This window comes from Scophthalmus maximus, chromosome 7, assembly GCF_022379125.1.
Source record: "Scophthalmus maximus strain ysfricsl-2021 chromosome 7, ASM2237912v1, whole genome shotgun sequence".
NCBI classification, from domain to species: Eukaryota; Metazoa; Chordata; class Actinopteri; order Pleuronectiformes; family Scophthalmidae; genus Scophthalmus; species Scophthalmus maximus.
Window position 1 is genome coordinate 16,019,479 of NC_061521.1, and position 19,538 is coordinate 16,039,016.

Sequence of the window (19,538 nt, forward strand, 5' to 3'; positions counted from 1 at the left end):
GGATGTGGGTTAATCTCCAGGAGGCGAGCAACTGATGTTTGATAGCTAATCCCTTGTCAGGCCCAATTAGTTGTCACATTGCTAATTGAACGAATCCAATATAGACGCAAGCTGTGTTGCCAGAGTACATGCTCAGACTCCTTTTAACAAGTTCCAACCTTTACAATACTCTGAAATACACGTGTATTTAAAGTCTGATACAAGCTGCAAAGACATGACTCGCTAAACTAAAATGACCCTTCTTGTTATTCTCTGTACACAAGCAGTTGTGGCTTCAATGAGAGCGGACTGGACACTGTTGAGCTTCGATTGCATGACAAACTGTTCATGAAGGTCAAGTGTCTTTGTTCCAGACAAATCTCTTCACATCTGACCCTGGTCTCTGACTTCACCATCAGGTTCTTGCCATCTCCAATCTGATTGGCCCTGTCTCTGTCCCTGGCCAGGTTAGCCCCACCCTCGAGCTTTAGCCCCTGAGCTGACGTTTATCCCGGGATACGCACCATAAGCTGCTGTCTGCTTTTTAATGTGTGCGGGGAGGGGGTCAGTGCGTGTGTCTCAGTTTGTGAATTTGTGGATTTATCGTGTTGTTTTTGTTGTCACTATCCCTAAAAGCTGCAGTGCGGCCTTTTGAGTGCCTTTCCTGGGTTTTGTGTTTGAGAATCAGAGATGCTGCCTCCATCACAAGTCAGGAGGACATGGAGAGTGACGGACGGGCCGCAGAGGATTTGACAACAACAGGTCAGTCAGACGAACTACTCTACAGACGGTCTGCGTTCATATTGAAAATAACACTGACTCAGTTGAATTTGTAACAGAGATTTTCTACTTCTATTTAACTTGCATCAGCTGCAGAGTTGAATGTTTTAGTGGGATATGACCCCAGATTCTCCTCCTCTACATTCAAATACATGCTCAAACACACACACACACACACACACACACACACACACCACTGCACCGTGAGACTCACAAGAGCATGACAGACGTGAAGAGACACAGCTGAATTGCTTGAACTACACAGTACGTAAAGTTTAATTTTGTAGTCAAGAAATATGTTTGAGTTTAGAAATTGATTTTTAGAAGGATTCATGATCACTCTCTGAAGGTTGCAGTACTGTCAATCTTAACAGCTCAGTCTAGATTTGCAGAGCTTGACACATAAAGGTCAAAAGAGCAATCATTTCAGAGACACATAAAGAGAAGATTGATAGTATGCTACTATTCTGCAGGTTTGCTCTCTCAGACTGAGAAAAGCAAGGCAGAAACTCAAGAACAGGGGATTAAAGGGAATTATAGGACCAAGTGTGCGTGTGTTATTTGTACACAAGGAGAAGGCCTTAACCTAATGTGGAAGATGAAACCTGTTTAGTTAATGCACCTTGCTCTTGTTCACTCTTCACTCAGACAGCACTAGTTCCTGAGGCCTCGCTGAGCCCAGGAATGGCCCGGCCATTTCAGGCCGAGACTCTTGTCTGCTCACTGCTGGTCCTCCTATGTATGCACACAGCCACAGGTATAGCCAACTCACATTTGATCCTATTACGAGGTTTGGTTCTTGGCCAGAGTGAATGGGCTTGTAAACCCTTTGCATACGTGTCTGTGTTTACATTTACACAGGAATGTCGGGGTGGGGTGGATGTTTGGATGGTCAGGATGTATTTGCGACCATCAGAGAAAACAGCCTTCCTGGTGAAGCTGTTGCTGAGCTCATGGCTGACACCACAATGGAGGGGGCTCACTGGAGCCTGCATGGAAAGGACGCCGACTGGTTCTTCTTGGATGAAAATTACATCCGGTTGAACACGTCGGCTGACAAGGCTCTTGACCGAGAGGTAACAACTTAGGATACAACCCCCGTCAGCACACTGATCTGTTGTAGCTTGTATGCATGTAATAGTGTGAGGCTGTGATGAGGAAGTTGTATCTAAGTTTAGAACAAACTATCAGACAATGAACCTTGGACTGAACACAATCTCTTACCGTCATCCTCTCCCCAGCCAGCTGTCTTACATCACGGCAGCTGTTAAAGGGCCAACCAGATTAGGAGTCTCTCTCTCTCTCTCTCTCTCTGTCTGTCCCTGTCTCCCAGTCTGTCTGCTTCTGTCACTCGATCCTACAAAGAAAAATAATTGGCAGATTAGAAACATGTGGAACAACAAGTTTCAGTTTTACACCTTCATCAAGTATACGGTAATAACACAAAGCTCCATGTGTAAAATTGACTTCATTCAGCACAATCTGCAGGAGAGCATCAGTTCATGTAAATGTTCCAACTAAAGAACCAGAAGTACACATAAAGTGTGTTGTGTGCCCTAATAGTTTTTATATTGTGTACACCATATGTAATTTTGCATGATAAAAACATCAAGAAACCGAAACGTAATAATATTTGTGCTCACATGACACATTGACATTAGGTGAGGTAAAATCCAGGTACAGAGTAAAAAATCCAAGTTAATGAAACATGGCTTGATTTTATACTTTTTTTTTTAAATAATTCAATTTTATTTGCTTTTAGGATGAAATTAAACCTTAAAAATTTAGAGTGCCTTGACACTAGGCCATCCTTAAATATTTGGCTATCTTGATTTTAATGACTCAGTTTCAACTGTCCAACTATAGATCTCCATTGTATTAATTCATCATAACTTTATCTCACCTGGTGCGGTCTCTCTGTTTTCCTCTCTCAGGCCCAGGGTCCTGTCCTCATGGCTGAGCTGTCATGTTATGAGGAGGACACTCTTCAGGTACACTTTGTCCCAACATCTAACTCACAATTCTTCAGTGTAACATCAATTTTGTTTTACATGTTTAAAACAAAATTAAATTTGTATTTGCTGTTGTTGTAGAGTGTGTACAGGGTCATGGTGGAGATACTCAATGAGAATGATAACTCGCCTGTGTTTGCAGAAAACTCCACCCAGTCTCTTATTATCAGTGAGGTATGACACTTTCACAAAAACGTGTCTGAAAATATAGGCAAAAAAATACAAGATTCAACTCCTACTGAGTTTTCCGCCTGCCTGCATGTGTGTGTGATTTCCAGCTGACGCCAGTAGACACTGTGATCTTTACTGTCCAGGCCGTGGATGCAGACAACGACATGATCATTTACTCCATCGACCTGACATCAGTGAGTTTTACACATTCAAACTCACAACAAGACAGAGCACATGCTGCACACACAATCGCTGCATTACTGTTTATGTTTGTGTGTGTGTGTGTGTTTTCTGCAGCCCGATGCAGATTACTTTAAGATTGATCTCCCAAACAGTGGAGAAGTGATCCTGTCCAAGCCTCTGGACTATGAGGCTAAACCTCTGCTTACTGTAACCATCCATGCCTCGGTATGCTACGTACATTTGATTTTTTTTGACATACATTCATCAAAGTAACTAAGTTCCTCTCTACACTTCTATCATCCATCCCAAAGTCAACATTCGAAATTCCCCCGATGCCCCTGACAATTACTACTACAAAAGATGAACCATACATCAGTTCATGCATCCATACGTTTCTCTTGAGATAACCTGACTTGTCATGATCTCAGGAAATGAGCACTGCAGAGCACTTCAACACCAGCACCAGCATCAACATCACCATCCTGGACGGAGATGACCATTACCCACAGTTCTTGCCTTGCACGCTGCTTTTCCGAGACGAGACCAGTCACATCTGCACCAGCCCTGTGTACACAGTCAATGTCACTGAGGGGGAGGAGGTCAGTGGCTAAACTGCATGTATATCGTTTTATATACTGTAGGATGTCCATATAATATCCAGTATCCAGCGCTCCTGTGTTTTAGCATTCACACTTTGTGCACATTGCACAAGATCCAAATCTGACTCCGAAAACACTCTGAGACAAGGTTGACAAGTTCAATATCCACCAAGACTAAAGCTCAGCTGCAAGATCCAGGCTTCTCAGGCTACTGTCTTGACATTTATCTGTTAGAATGAGGTGGAGGGTTTTGAGGTTCTGATTTGTGTTATGCTGCAGGACATTGTGCTGGACTTCTCTCCTGGTCCCATTTATGCAGTGGATGGAGACAGTGGACTCAGCACTCCACTCAGTTATGCCATTCTCTCGGGTAACACACACACAGATCAAATTCTCTATTTAAAATCTATTGTGCTTCCATTTGTGCATCTTAAACCGGGTTTGTGCGCTCGCTAGGAGACAACGAAGGCCGTTTCCTGATGGATAGAGTGACAGGGGAGATGAAACTGACTCGGGGGGTGACAGACAGACTTACAACTCCAACGCTGCATCTTCAGGTCATGGTAGGACTCACATGTTCTATGTTAATAGGGTTAAAAGATTCCAACTTTTCTTTCTTAGTCTCCAATACTATCCTCCCTGCTCTCTTTGTGTCTCTCACCCAGGCATACCAGGACAATGACCCCAGGAAGTACTCCGTTGCTACAGTGCTGGTCCGAATTCTGGCAGTGAACCACTTTTATCCAGCATTCGACAAAGCTGAATATCACGGCTTTGTAACTGCTGGAAAGAGCCCCGCATCTCTGGTCGATACCTATGGCGGCAAAGTATTGATGTTACATGTACAAGACCAGGACTTTGAGATGGTATGCGTGGCTACATTCACACAATAACTGGACAAAAACAATCGCTGCGTCGCTCTGTTTTAGTTTTTTTTGTTGTCTGTCTCCCATCACCTCATTTTCTCCACAAACTTACAGGGCTACAACCCCCTGATCTACTTCACCTTCAACTGTACATCCAATCACACAGACATCTACCAACTCACGCAGGAGGGCCTTCTGATTGCCAGAACCAATCAACTCAAACCAAAACAGAAACACATTCTTGAGGTGAGCTTCAATTACACACATAAGTAACTACAAATTATTTAAGATTTAGGCTATGTTAGCTTTACATGCAGCCTTTTTTTCTTTTAAATTCTGAAAGTATTGAGATAGTTTTTTCCTACAATGCATTAATGAAAGCCAATTGAGATGGTTTATCAATATGATAAACCTAATGATGAATCCATCATTAGGTTTATCATATTGTTAAAAGCAAAAAAACAACAACACCCAATACACAGTATTTTTGACATGCTTAACAAGATTTTTGGTATAATTAGGCAAATGCAACAATGATAATAATACAAAATAAAATAAGAAAACCATTAAATAAAGTTTCATTGTTTCCATTCAAGTGGAACTTCAGGGTTGGAAATGAAAAAATCTTGTGATCTGGTTGGGAAAATAATTGGCGAAAATGTTAGAAATGACCAGTATGTCCTTAACTTACCAAATACAAGGCTGACTAGATATTAAATGCAACCAAAACATTGTTTTATTCAATATTTACTGCATATACTGCTAGTTGCCAGTTCACTGTATTGCACAGCCTCTTTCATCAAAATCTCACAATGAATAAGGACAAAAAAGACGAGGTTGTGACAAACAGTTAAAATACTTTGCAGGTAAAGGCGAGAGACCAAGAATCCGGCGATGCCGCCTTTACTACCGTAATGATTGAGGTGTTAACTGAAGGACAATCAAGTAAGGATGCACACCCAGAAGCTCAAATACACTAACTGAATACTGACGAGCCCACAAACTGAAGCTCTGTACGTCTGTCTGTGTGCACGGCAGTTCCCCTAAGTGCACTGGGAAATGACCGCCTGACAGGCTGCACTGTGGGAAAAGCGTTCTTCCTGAGTGTGGTATTCATGACCGTGCTCGGATGCATCTTGTCTCTGGTCATGTGGCTGAAGAGGAAACACAAAGGAAAGAGGGACCCACTGGAGAGAGGATGTGTGGCTCAGGGAAAACACCCCAATGTGGTGAGATCATTTATGACTGTCATCTACATTCATATTCATTTGGGTTTGTCTGTAAACACGTCCTGAAATATGACTTACTGTGTATATTTCCACAGAGTTTACGGTGTTTCCATCTGGTGAGTAATACATTTTCTCCTGTCATTTTGTTTCTCACTCTGATTCATTTTAGTATAGAATAGTTATCTTGACTATTAATTTGATTAAGTGATGTAATGGAGGTGAATGACCCTAATTGCTAGTTAACGATTAAAAAAATAGTCTATATTTGAAGATTTAAGGTATTCGTAAACCTGGAAAGTAGCACACTCACTCAATAATCCATTCACTTAGACATTCATTCATCTATTTCACTAACACATTGACGCTCAAGGTTGCAATACAGTTATGATTATGAATATTATTATTTTGTCATGTTACCAAAATTCCTCGAATGGTGAATATCAGATTAATTGTCACTAGATTTTGTTTTATGGTTTCCAGATGATGTATTGAAATGACTTTGATCCCTGATTGTTAGCGCCACCATGACTTGAGGTTTAAGACTTTGAATACAATGTCAAGACCAATAATGGCTGGAGAGACTTTGGTGATTTCCTGACTCTTCCTCTAGCACCATCATCAGGTTAAAAATTTGTGTTTGTCCGATTCTTTGGTTCATGATGAAATGCCTGGCATCAAATAACTGATTAGCAAATGTAAGCATACAAACACAGTAAATTAAACATTAAACCTGCTAAACATCAGCATGTAGGCATTGTCACTGCACACATTAGAATGATGACATTGGCATTTAGACTTGTTTTGTGATTATTACGTTTTCACATGTTGTTTATACACAATTTCCTCCCCAAATATTGACCTCATGACTGTGTGGTCACTCCTCAGGTGAGTCACCGCAGTGCCATGCCGCACATGGATGAAGTTCCCTCTAACAATGCAGATAATGGAACCTGCAATCCTTCCTTCAGCTTCCCCGACAAACCTGGTATGTACACCCTCCAAGACCTCCCCTCTTACCGAGGACCTGTTCCACCTACAACGACTGCTGCACCCGACACCAGCTTCATCCCGGCTGAAAGTGTCTGCAGCCCTGAGGATAAAAAAGTTTCTACACCAACCAAAAGCTCCAGCAGTTCATCCATCTTTCACCCAGCTCCGGTGGATGTGAACCCTACAGACATGGCTAAAGATTCTGTGCAACCCGAAGAAAACCTTGACTCACCACCCGCTTCACCCTTGGAACCGTCTGAGGCATTACCGCACACCAGCCCTAGCCTGGTAACACATGTCACGAGTCCTGATCCACAAACTTTGCCAACAACCGCCAATGATGACACTGCCGACCCTGTAACCAGCCCCTCCTCTCAAACCTGTGCTCCACTTGGTCACAACCGAATCACTGCAGCAGAAATAGACAAGCCCTTCCGCAAACCTCGTGTGAAGACGCCCCCATATTCACCTTTACTGTCCTCCTCCCACCCCAAGCAGACGAGCACACCCCCAACGACCCCAGAGCAGGCGCCTCTAAAAGCCAAGCTGGTACATATAGATTCTTCACCTCTTGATACACCTCCAGTGACACCAGAGCTAACATCTATGACTCTAAACACAGAGGAAGACCAACCGTCCACATCACTGGACCAAATAGACCAACCAGAGCACTCAGGTGCAGATGCTGGCAGTCCATCTCAGGCCAGAGGGGCCTCCGCGAACTCAGGAAACACCCAGGACGGCCGCGGGACGGGGGATGAGGATGGCTTTCTGGGAGAGGAAGAGGCAGACAAGAACAGTGAGGATGACGATGAGTTAGAGTCGGACGAAGAAGAGTTGCTGAGAGTGATGGCTCGATGCAACCCTTATTTTATCACATTTAATAAGAACTGAAGAGGCCTGGTGGACTGGAGGTGAAACATGTTCATGAAACACAAGCAAGTCCAGTTGCCTATATGTGCACATGTACAACTCCTGAATAAAAAAACATGACAGGGACTGAGTCTGATGGGGCAGAACACAATGTGTGGAGGATGTACAGCGTAGATGGATGACAGACAGAGGACAGGGGACACGAAAAAAAAACGTCAAAGATGATTCTGCTGTGCTTTAGTTGCAACTGAGATGCCACATTAGAAAGACACGCATATGTTCGAACACACACACTGGACTGATTGTAGAAACTTAACTCACGTAAATGTTAACCAATTACAATGCACACTTCTGCTACATCCATATCACATGTTTAGCCTAGCTGACAGGTACAGTATACGAGTGACCTTGAATGCACAAAAACCAACATTTTCAATAAAAATTACTATGCATATATTTTGAGACTTTTTTTTTTTTACAATACAGCAAATTCCCCCCACTGTAACAATAGCACAAATACAAGTAGCTAGATGGTTAGAAAAGAGTTTACCTTTTGCAAATGAGTTGTGGTGGTGAATAAGGATGACTGCTTGTCTGAAGCTAAAGGAGAGCTGCATGCAGGTTGGTAAAACTTTATCTACGTATGTTGAAAAAACAAGATAATTAATGTCTTACACATAAGACAAGAAGATAATGGGTGAAAGAAAGCTCTGATCTTCAGTTGCTTGACATTGTGTTATGACACTTGTGTTATAAGAACAGTGGCATGCCTTGAAAATAGACCACATGCATGATATATGTATTCAGTTGTGACACTTTGCAGATTCAAATCCAAAATGTTTGATTTATTATGGGGAGATTAAGAAACAGTGTCCTCTGGAAGGCAATGGGTGAGAGGAATCAAGTCTAAAACAACAGCCTAGAGATCAGTGGGTCAACTGCCTGAAGGAAACCAGGAAACACGAGCATTTCTAAAAGAGGAAGCTGAGAAAAAAAGCGTTGGATGGCTGTGAGGGATTTTAATGCAACAATGACAAATTTTAACAAAACGGTTTTGAAGGTGATTCCTTACCTATGAATTGGAATGATTTGTTATGCACAGACAGTATTTTGAACACCAGATCTTCTGTAAAAGCAACTGCCAAGAAGCACATCAAGTCAAAAGATTACAAAAAACAAAAAACCTCCAATTTTATTTGTTTTTATTGAGATGTTCTTCTCAATCACAAAAAAAGTGGACCTGCTTGTTAGAGTGCTCTGTTTGCAGACCAACAACCTATTTACAGTCAAGTCACTCGTGAAATACTTGTTGCTGCAGTGAGCCTGTAAAAAAACATTGTCATATACATTACAGTATAGCATAAAAAGTATCAACAGTGGTTATAAATGGCGGTGAAGGGTTGTGATAATACAAGAATAACAAACGTATCTAAGGGTGGGAAAGAAGTGTTTTTAAACTGCTTGCGAAAAAAACAGACAGATTTTAGCTTGGCACACAAATGAGTTAGTAGCCTCAAAGAACAGGGGAAGTCAGTCAGTCATCAGGAATACTATGTACACATAGATTCACACGCACACACAATTGAGGCAGCTTCGAGGACGAAGCATCCATCAGTCCAGTCATCTGGATTCCTTCAACAGCACAACCAGCCTGTATGCAGGACCCACTGCTCGTGTCAAAATGGATGCCAGTGGGGACCAGTATAGCAAACAGCATGGTCCCACTCATGATTCTGTATTGCACCAATCCGAATAATCTTCATTGTCACTGGAATTTAACATTTACTTTTTGTTCCAAACATCCTGTACTACACAAGGAATGATCAGTAAAGTTCAAATGAATCTGTAACTAACATTCTGAAGACTGGGTCTTATTACGTGATTCGAAGGAGGAGTTAGGACAAATTGAAATCGCTACAAATAAAGTTTTACTCTTCAGAAAAATTTTATGACCAACTATTCTGTATACTGCAAGCATAAACGTTTTGTCCTGACAAGTTTCATAAAAAAACATGGCTATTTCATAAAAAAACAACAACATGATTTCAAACAAAATAAAGTGTCATCTAACACTGTTTGTTCTTCGCCTAACCTAGACAAGACAGGGAACGTAGGTGGAAGCAGAGCAAATGCTGGCGATATATAACCCAATGTTTCACACAGCTAAGCATGAGGCCACTCTGGCCGAGCATATACACATGACTTAAAATATTAGTGTGTGTAGATATGGGACACATTCAAGAAATCAAATAAATTATTGTTCGTGGCGTTGGATTAGGGCGAGTTCATCTCGTTTGAAATACTCCCATCTACAGTCGGAGGAGTGAGGTGGCAAACACAAGATGAACACAAAGTCTTTGGAGGCGGGTGGATTTTTAGAACTCGTCGTGTCGAGTCAGAGCTTCCCCAAAGTCGGTAGCCTGGCTGCCTACGAACAGGTCGTACTTGTCCACGATTTCTGCCTTGGTCAGGCGGCCATCCTGTCAGAGGGAGAGCAACAAACGTGAGAATCCTGCCAATTTTTATCGGCACACACACATTACCAAGTTATGGATATACCTAATGTGGTAATTATATGTTGCTCTGGTTATTTGTTAAGTCTTGATTTGCACTTGCGTCAATGGAAAATAAAATGTTATTATATCGCATTAGAGCTAAACCCAAAACTAAAGTGACACCAACACTTTCTGCATCACAGTCAAAGCTTTTCAGTGTCTGGGACAGGAAGACTAGAGGTGCCACTGGATGGCTTTTGCTCTAAAGCAGCTGCGGACATAACAGAAACGAGTGACGTGATTAAAAAGCAGGAGGTCTAATGTGTCTTGAATGAAACTTATATAACTTTCTACACTTCTTTAATTATTTAACATTATTATTGCCATTGTAGTAACCAGGAAAACTAACATTAACTTTCAGACAAGCAGAGTAAAATTCATAGATGCATGTTGAATTTTGAAAACGTTTTTGAAACTTCACTGAACATACTTTGTCCGTGTCCGACTCATAGACCAGATGTTTAGCCTCTGCCTCAGCGTGGTCGTAGTCATTTGGCAGGATCCAGTCTCTCGTCTCCTCCTTGTCCATTTTTCCGTCTTTGTTTTTGTCTCTGAATTCAGTAAACTGCTCCCGCTCCGTCTTCACCCACTCTGGTTCTGAAGCGTCTCCCTCCTGATTGTACATGTCACCTAGAGGAGAAAAAAAAGAGAGGAGAAGGCAGAGTAAGACATAGCTGCTTCTTTCTACTTGCTGCACACACTTCTTCAAACATTTACTAAGGATAACCATTTATTGTACTTTTAAACCTTGTATTTTTATCTGTCTTGGTTTGGCACCAGTAATAACCTAAAATCATGTGTCAAAAACTGATGATGCTCATTAGACAGTGGGCTAAAATAACTCACCTATGTACTCGTCCAGATCAATCAAACCATCTCCATTCTTGTCGATGTCTTCCATGGTTTCCTACAGAGTAGAAAGGGAACAGGGGTCAGTGGAAAAGGATGTAAAAGATACAGTGTTAGTGTCTTCATTTAACACCTGTGTCCGAGTGTGGTTGTGTGTTTATGACTCACCAGCACTACAATGTCTTTCATGTGGTCGTACTCCTCGGGGTGAAGAAAGGCCGTGAACTCCTCCTTGTTGGCTTTCATGTCATTGTCTTGGTTGGCCATTTTAAATCTTCTCTCATCGCGAGCCATCATCTGCCTGTAGCTGAATCCATCGTCGGGGTCGGGGTCATCTGCAAGTCAGAGGTCACAGCTTTGTATAGTGGACGCGTGTGCAAGTTTGGAAACATTTTTCAGCTAATAATAAGAAATGAAAAAATATCTGCAGCCTTACCGAGAATGTATCCGTATGTGGCGTTCTTATACTCCTCCCAGGACACCACTTCGTCCGCGTTGAGGTCGTGACTCTTCCACTGTCGATCCACATCATCATAGATCCACCTCTTCTGCGCGTGTTTGATCCACCTCTTCATCTCCTCTGCCGTCACAAAGCCATCTTTATCCTCATCAATGCGTTCAACCAACATGCTGCAGATAAATGAGAAGTTTGGCAAACTCTTATGTCACATTGAGCGGTGTCACCTGAGACATACTTTACTGCTCCCTGAGGTAAAACAAGTTCATTACCACATATGCAAAAACTATGATATATGAATGGCTGTACAGAAAGTCCGTACAGTCCGCCTGGCGTGTAATTACCCAAGCCTCTCCTTGCTCTCCTCTGGTGTGAGCTGGTCAAAGGTCTTGGCCTCCTCCTGTCCCAGAAACGCTTCGTGATCATAGTCAAAGTTCTCGGCATCGTCGTGCTCCCGGTTACTGAGGGGATCGTCGTGGTGAACACGTTCCTTCTTCTCTGTTGGTTTGCTGGTGGCATAGACCACACAGAGAGCAAAGCACATGACAAGTGGCCGCAGCTCCATTGTGTGTATGTTGGAACACCGTCTGGACCAGAAGTAAAAAAAAATATTATTAAATTATTTTTTTTGAAGACCAAAAGGCGATGGTTAATGTTAATGTTGACAGTCTCATAGCTTTTAACTTGGGGCTACTCAACTGTGCACACGGTAGTTTAGAAGTGTATGACTCAAAGTGCCAGCAAATACTTGGGCTGTGAGGTAAGTTGCTCGGTTGAACTGTTGAATTATCTTGTGTTTTACTGGGATGATTTTTTTTCATATAAAATTCTGATACAAATGAGGTGTAAAAAAACAAACACAGCACCAATATACAATTCAATTCACCACAAACTACAGCAGACAACTTTTTCCTATGAAAACTTGAAACCTCCGTGAAGATGTTTTGTTACCGGCCTGATGTATTAAGACTTCACAGGTTTGACTTTGGTGAAACCAATAAACTGGCACATTGAAAACACACATTTGACTAAAATAGATAAATCAGGGCGGAAACAATGACTCATACACTACGGCAGAAAATATCCAGACACCACCTGCCAGCAGCCGTTTTTAATCAAAACACATTGTGACGTTGTTGCCAATACACCAGCAGGAAATACATTAATCTGTATCCAGGGGAAACAACTGTTTCTGAGTAGCATGTTTCTGTCCGCTTACTAAAAGCCCGTTCACCGGCCGCTGCCGTCGCTGCTTCAGCTGTGATCACAGTCGGTGCATCTCGACACCTTAAATCTCGACAGGGTCTTTTTTTTAATCACGAGTGAGAAGAAAGAGTTGTAAAAAGTTTGTTTCCAATGAGCTCCGTTACAGCCCAAAGCCCAAGGTTAGAGACTTACTACAGCAGCTAACCTAGCATACCATTTGTTTGAGCCGCTCGTCTCGTGAGGATAAACGGGCGACTAACGTGGACCTCGTCGTGTCTTTTTAAACACGACCTGTAGCAGAGAAATGTCGTAGTCGGTTTTTTAAAAATATATTTAAACAAAAAATTTAGCAGGACAACTCACCGGTGTCTTCAGGGAAGTTCGTCGTCTCAAGTTCTGACTCTCCCCTAGTCGGAAACACACCCATGCACTTCCTGCGCTAAAAGGCCAACCGGCCAATCAGGCTGCGGGAAGGCGAGTGCGATGTCGCACGCCGATTCGTCCACTTCAGGGGAACATCGGTGATTGGATTGGCCGAGAACCGCCACGTCCTCAAAGTCAACAAAACCCCGTTCATTGAAAAATCTTACCCTAAATAACAAGCTGCACAGTTAACGTCCCCAAAACGGTACTTTACCCTTCTCATTATAGTAATAATAAACGCAATAAAGTGCAGCAGCAGAGTTATTTATTTAATTCATTTACAGTTCTTAAAAAAAATGAAAAGGTAAAAGTGTCTGGCTGACAAACATTTCCATACTAAACAAATGCTCAATGCAAAACAATGCACCAACATAAACAAAACAATAACAATGAAAGAAAAAAAAAACACTGAATACATTTTTTTTTAAAGGATTTAATGAGCCCAATTTACTTAAATAAGAAATAAAACAACATTGATTATTTTGGGGTGAACGCTATAAATCCATCACTTGAAATCAATTTATTACACATCAGAGAATATTTTTCATATTCTTAAGTCAAGTTGCCCTCTCATTTATTCAAATGTGTAGAGCACATCTCTATTCAAATGTGTAGAGCACATCAGAAATCTGATTGCAGTTCCAGCAGATTTCTGTCTAGAGCTGCAACTACAACTCATTACTTACTATGCATCTAACATCTAAAACAGGAAAACATACCCAGTGAAATTTACTACATTTTTGTCCAGACAAAAGGCCTAAATTGAGTTTACTACAAATGTAAAATAAAGACACAATGGACAGCACTTCCTACGACCAAGCTGAGGCTTTCGATCACAGTTCTGTAACTGTCCAGTCCCAAGACCCCTAGATCTGAAAGAAATGGATTTACCTGATGGAATACCATTTTGTCATTTTTATGGTGTGTGGTAGATAAAATTATCCTGTTTCTGAGGCTCAGTGAAGATGAGGTAGTATATATTTTTCTGGAAGTAATGTGAAACATTGTACAAGACTTACAGTATAACGTCTCCTTGTTACAGATCAACTGTAAATCCAACTGTCTTTGTAGGAGTCACGCACAGCCTCACAAATGCTGGTGTTTGTATGGGCGCATAGCAAGGTCCTAATGCTGCGAAGCCTCTACCTCTTGACCTCCTGCTGATTCCACCAAATCTGTGTTGTCCATCTCTTCTGTCTCAGCCAGGTGGTTGTCATTTTTTTTCTTGGTGGGACCGACAGGTTGTGTCCTTCTGTTCACCACTTCCTGCTGGGACTAAATAAAAAAAGACAAAAAGCTGATTCTTTGACAAGCTGTAGATAAAAAAGGCAGCATTAAATTAAAGCAGTTGCCCCAAACACAATAGCGATATTACTATGTTGTTTATAATAATACATAATATTTGTATAGCGCTTTTCACTTTCTCAAAGTTCGTGAAAAGCGAACTTTGAGAAAGTGATCACATCAGATTTTGCACCGTGATGAGTCTAGCTTTTCTGGCTGACCTGTGCTGGTTTCACCCTCTTTTTTTTCAATGAGGAAGATTCGTTGCATCATCAGCTTCTTCACAGTGTGGCACATGTACTTGAGCTCTGGACCGGTGTCTGCCTGTCCTGCACACATATGTCAAAAGGAAGAAGAAAATAAGAGAGACAAAAACACACAAAAAACTAACTAACTGAAACTCTGCAAATAACACAGTACATGCTCAGAGCAGAGCCTTACCTTTCTTTGGTCCCTCCTCGAACAGCACACAAGTTCCCAATGAGTCTTTCAAAAGATAGAATTAAAAAATGTATTCAGGACTTCATGGAGGCTTTCAGTTATGGCAAATATTGTCGGCACAATTTGATTTTTTTATCTGTATGTACATTTTAATTGATAATATCTGTCTATTTCCATATTACTGAAACCATGGCAGTCAATCATAAATCTGCAGTTCAGGTTAGAGATTCTTTTGAGCTTGTGTAAAGTGACGTGTTTTCAACAAAACAACCTGCTTCAAGAAAAGGGCAAAGAGGAGCATGTGGACTATATGTGTGTATTTTTTTTAAGGTTAATTCTTACCTTCATATTCTCCTGCAAACACATACTGTCCGAACTGCATCATGGGCTTCTCGCTGTCAATATCCTTGAAACACAAATGGTAAAAAAACTAAACCAGTGAATCTGCAACTAGAGGCTGGAAGGAACGTCTGTCTCATTTTCATGCACAGTGGTTCAGCTTCTTCCCTTTCATCCCCCTGACACAACTCACCAGTATCTTGCATGTGCCCCGACACTTCGACAGGAAGTCGTTATTGATTATACCGGAGAGCTCCACCACAACAAGTTGTTCCTAAACACACACACACACACACACACACACACACACACACACACACACACAAGGTGCAAAAATGCATCAAACAATTTTGATTTTGCACCAGGTGAAAGAGCAGATAGAAGAGAAACAAATAAAAAGCGTCACAACACTTACAGGGGTTTGACACAATATTTATATAGAACGCGAATGAATTAACTGTGTGCTTCACTCACACACTCTGGCTAAAATCAAAAGCCCCATCACGTCTGTTGAAGTCAATAAATCCACAAATGCTGAGATTTAAACTAGTTGTCAAGTCTCTTCTAATCCGCAGCTAACGAGTTAGCAACATGAAGCTCGTGTTGCTCGTGTTATCCAGTATATATATTTTCATTACATACCTCCTCTTCCCATTCATCTTCCATGATCGAGGACCTGGAATAAAGAGACGAAGAGACAGTTTAATTAAAAGAGGAACTCGTGGAAATATTATCCAGAGAAAACTGCCGCAAAAATATCTTCCTATGTGATGGTTCCGATGACTTCCGCGAATGTACGGTGCCCGAGAGGGCCCATACATAGACGTTTTTTTTAGCCTCGTCTGTTTTCAGTTACAGGTCCAGACCATCAAGGGGCGCTGTTGCTCAGTAATACAGGCATGTTTTGCAGCTGAGCCGAATCTGTTTGTCTGTCTGTCTGTCTGTGACTGGATCTAAATACCGTCTACCTGTGGGGACACTCATCTACATCTTACATCAATGTTATTAATGTTTATGGCCATTACCGGAGTGATGAGATGAGATGAGATGAAATGAGACGATATACTTTGTTCATCCCCAAGGGGAAATTAATCTGTTAACGGCAGAGGCAAAAAACAAAACAAAAGGAAACACACACATCAACTCAACCCCCCCCCCCCCCCCCCCCCCCAGGTAAGAACAAAAACTAAAACTAAACAGAAACAGTCACACAAACAGGATTCCAGATGAGAAAAGCTACTGACTCAAAGTCTTTATTACATCTTTGCCTGAATCATTAATCATAGTGCACAGACAGGAAAAATATTACGAACAGAGCCTTGGTGATATGAACATATATGTGAGAATCTACAGAAGAAGATTCTTTTTTTTAGTTTTGCTCTGTTTGGACAGGGGTGAATTTCTGGGCCTTGCTTATTGTGATCTGTGACATATCATTGAGGTTTTAGCCAGAACTAGAACAAATCTGTTCCTCACGATTGATAAACAAAAAATCCACTTCAAATTGTTTAATTACAATATTATTTAAATGTATTAAGTAAATGTTAAATCAAGATGATACAGAATTGATGAGCGAAAGATGTTTGGTGATCAAGCAAAGAAGTTTCATCAGTTTTATTAGGGGTTTTGAATTATCCAGTATTCTTCTTATGACATAGAATTTTGGCAAACATCATATATGTATATACATACACACACACATATACGCACATATATATAATTTATTTAAAATTACACACACACACACACACTAGCACGCACGCACACACACAAACACGCACGCCAACACATAAAACATTTTTAACCGTCCAGATTAATAATCACACTTATCAATTGATCCTTATAGGAAATATCTCTCTTTGCTCCCTGACCCCGGGTCAGAGATCAGGGGCAACTGAGGGGCAGCACCCCTGGAGCTGGCTGGAATGTCATCATCCTGCTCAGGACGTCTGCAGGAAGGACGTTTCTTTCTCACGGAGTCCTCCACTTGAGGGACCATTTTGAAAAACAGGACAGTTGTTATAAATGTCATAAATTTCATAAATAAATAAAATATATTCATACAAAATCTACTAGGTCATTTATCATCTATACTATCAAGTGCATTTTACACATATCGTACATATGATATTTGCTCCGATGAATTTAGATTTTGCTTTTTGTTTGAAAGACACCCATGAACCCTGTTTCACAGAAAACAAGATTAATAGACTGATGGAGCGATTGCAGTTTAACTGACAAAGTCAATAAATTGGTGCTGGGACAGTCACAGTGCTGTTGTCGTATTTAGGAAATGGGGTTTAAATGTAAAAAATTTTCCTCTGTACGGATTTTGTGGTAACAGTAAATAGCAGAATCTGGATTAAGTGTAATAACACTCAGGTTCTGTGAACTAGCTATTAAACCACTGTGTAGAAATATAAGATGATAAAAAGAGCACAAATATTAAATTAAATCTTATTTATAGCATTTAAGAAAATACACTTATTCACAGAATTATACTGAGACGACCACTGAGCAAGGCAGGTAGCTATTTAATGGCACTGCTCGGAGGCCGATAACAGGCTGTGAATACCTGTGTAAATGTAAAGCAGGTCAGTGCTGACTGCACCTCGCCCTCAGAGAGGGAGAAAAATAACATTTTGAATCAGAATCAGGCAAACCAAATTAAAGGGGGGTGCAAATCCCCCATGTGCCGTCTCCCTCCCCATTTCTGGCCTATCATCTATCTCTGGACCATGGTGGGGTTGTCATGTCGACCAGCCCACAAGTTACTATGACAACGGCTCAAGGGGAAGCACTTGCTAGGGAGGTTATTGCCTCCTTGGGGATGTAAGAAGGACAGGGGGAATGTGAGCGCAGACAAAGATAGGGGGACGTATAGACACGGAGAAGGCTTAAATGAAGGTAGAGGTCAAGTTGGAGTATGTAGGCTTGACGCGTGTTTGGCGAGGCCAGGTCACATTTATAATCATGCAGCATCGGACGCAGTGTGTAAGTCAGAGTTGCCTGGTTGAATCTTTGGACGCACTGCAAAGTTTTCTCCCTCCTGGACGAGGCCTGAGCCTCCCCAGTATGTGATCTATTACACTTCCTTCTTAGTGCCATACCCTGGGGCAGAAAGGGGAGGGGGCAGGGGAGGGGGTGACATTAAGGACCCTCCAAGGTGTCAGATGGGTCCCCAGCTTCCCCCCACATTGTGTCATATAAATGTCATAAAGACAAGTTTGGAGTTGGAGAGCTTTTGGCTCTCTTTCTGCCTGGGGGGTATCCGAGTGGTTAATTGCCCCATTAGCACTGACAGGGTAAATTGGTGGAATGGCTAACTATATATTACAGTGAAAACAACAACCCCTGGCATACACCTGAGGGCATTGAAAGCATGGTGTGTTTTACAGTATGGCCTGTGCATATTCAAGTGTGTATGCAAGAGAAACGGAGAGAGGGAGAGAGGGATAGTCAGTAAAATGAAAATGTAAATGAACAGTCACACGAGAACTTTAATATTTGTCAAATATTACAATTCCATATTTATTACAATGGAAATTAAGTCACAGTGCCGGTATGAGGGAACGTCTCCTCCCATTGCGGTCCTGAACCTTCTCCAAACATAAAATTTCACCAATCAGGAAAAAATATTATTTTCTGCTAAAAATGTGACTTATGTGAGGAGATTTATTTTTAAGAAGACTTTGCATTTAACTGTGAGACAAAAACCTACGGTATATGACACATTCCCCTGCACACAAACACAGACATCAAATGTGTGTATTCACCTGCCTTGTTATTGTTTCAAAGGGAGCCAATAAAATGCAGGCGCAAATTCAAATGGAAATGGACACTTAGACCAATAACTGACTCAAATAACACCAGGGGTTTTATCACTGTGTGGTGTAAACGTAATGATCATTTGTTCATGATGGAATTCATATAGCCCACATATATTGGTTTAAAATCAAAGGAAAATCATCAGAGTGAAAATATTTTCTTTTCAACTTTTGATTTGTAGGATAAACCGAGAAACATGTCTCCATATTATTTTGGCTTCAATTAACATTTTTACATCTTTTTAAAATCACGGATGCACCTTAGCAATACTATTGTTTCTAACACACACACACACACACACACACACACACAAACAATCACGCGCACACACACACACACAAACACACACACACACACACACACAGAGTATCGCATCATCATCATCTAGGTCATGGTTGTGTTTATAAGTGCTAGACAAAGGCAACTGGACGTGCTCGAGGTTCTTGGACGAGAGGTGAAACGCCTTTGTGAAGC

General features: G+C 41.4%; 3 protein-coding genes and 1 long non-coding RNA gene across 4 annotated transcripts in view; 1 reads left to right on the forward strand and 3 right to left on the reverse strand.

Annotated features, from left to right (window-relative positions):
* Positions 1–515: 515 nt before the first annotated feature.
* On the forward strand, positions 516–8,130 carry LOC118314990 (protocadherin-11 X-linked). Its single transcript, XM_035641844.2, has 16 exons — positions 516–741; positions 1,408–1,516; positions 1,621–1,835; positions 2,694–2,750; positions 2,853–2,945; positions 3,050–3,136; positions 3,240–3,350; positions 3,554–3,724; positions 4,004–4,094; positions 4,181–4,287; positions 4,390–4,590; positions 4,705–4,836; positions 5,457–5,535; positions 5,629–5,819; positions 5,915–5,935; positions 6,705–8,130. The coding sequence occupies exons 2-16, from the start codon at positions 1,444–1,446 to the stop codon at positions 7,701–7,703; spliced, it is 2,628 nt and encodes an 875-aa protein (XP_035497737.2). The 5' UTR covers positions 516–741; positions 1,408–1,443; the 3' UTR covers positions 7,704–8,130.
* A 739-nt stretch (positions 8,131–8,869) lies between these two features.
* calub (calumenin b) lies at positions 8,870–13,267 on the reverse strand. The gene is made up of 7 exons (XM_035641846.2): positions 13,113–13,267; positions 11,888–12,130; positions 11,523–11,716; positions 11,255–11,421; positions 11,084–11,144; positions 10,668–10,867; positions 8,870–10,162 (listed from the first exon to the last, which is right to left on the reverse strand). The coding sequence occupies exons 2-7, from the start codon at positions 12,106–12,108 to the stop codon at positions 10,058–10,060; spliced, it is 948 nt and encodes a 315-aa protein (XP_035497739.1). The 5' UTR covers positions 12,109–12,130; positions 13,113–13,267; the 3' UTR covers positions 8,870–10,057.
* A 153-nt stretch (positions 13,268–13,420) lies between these two features.
* On the reverse strand, positions 13,421–16,043 carry gtf3c6 (general transcription factor IIIC, polypeptide 6, alpha). Its single transcript, XM_035641848.2, has 6 exons — positions 15,879–16,043; positions 15,430–15,510; positions 15,240–15,303; positions 14,898–14,942; positions 14,678–14,785; positions 13,421–14,447 (listed from the first exon to the last, which is right to left on the reverse strand). The coding sequence occupies exons 1-6, from the start codon at positions 15,900–15,902 to the stop codon at positions 14,386–14,388; spliced, it is 384 nt and encodes a 127-aa protein (XP_035497741.2). The 5' UTR covers positions 15,903–16,043; the 3' UTR covers positions 13,421–14,385.
* Positions 16,044–16,522: 479 nt separating this feature from the next.
* LOC118314994 overlaps positions 16,523–19,538 on the reverse strand; it is a 31,533-nt gene continuing 28,517 nt past the window's right edge. Inside the window, exon 4 of the long non-coding RNA XR_004794778.2 lies at positions 16,523–17,222. This is a non-coding gene — a long non-coding RNA (uncharacterized LOC118314994). The remainder of the gene's footprint in view (positions 17,223–19,538) is intronic.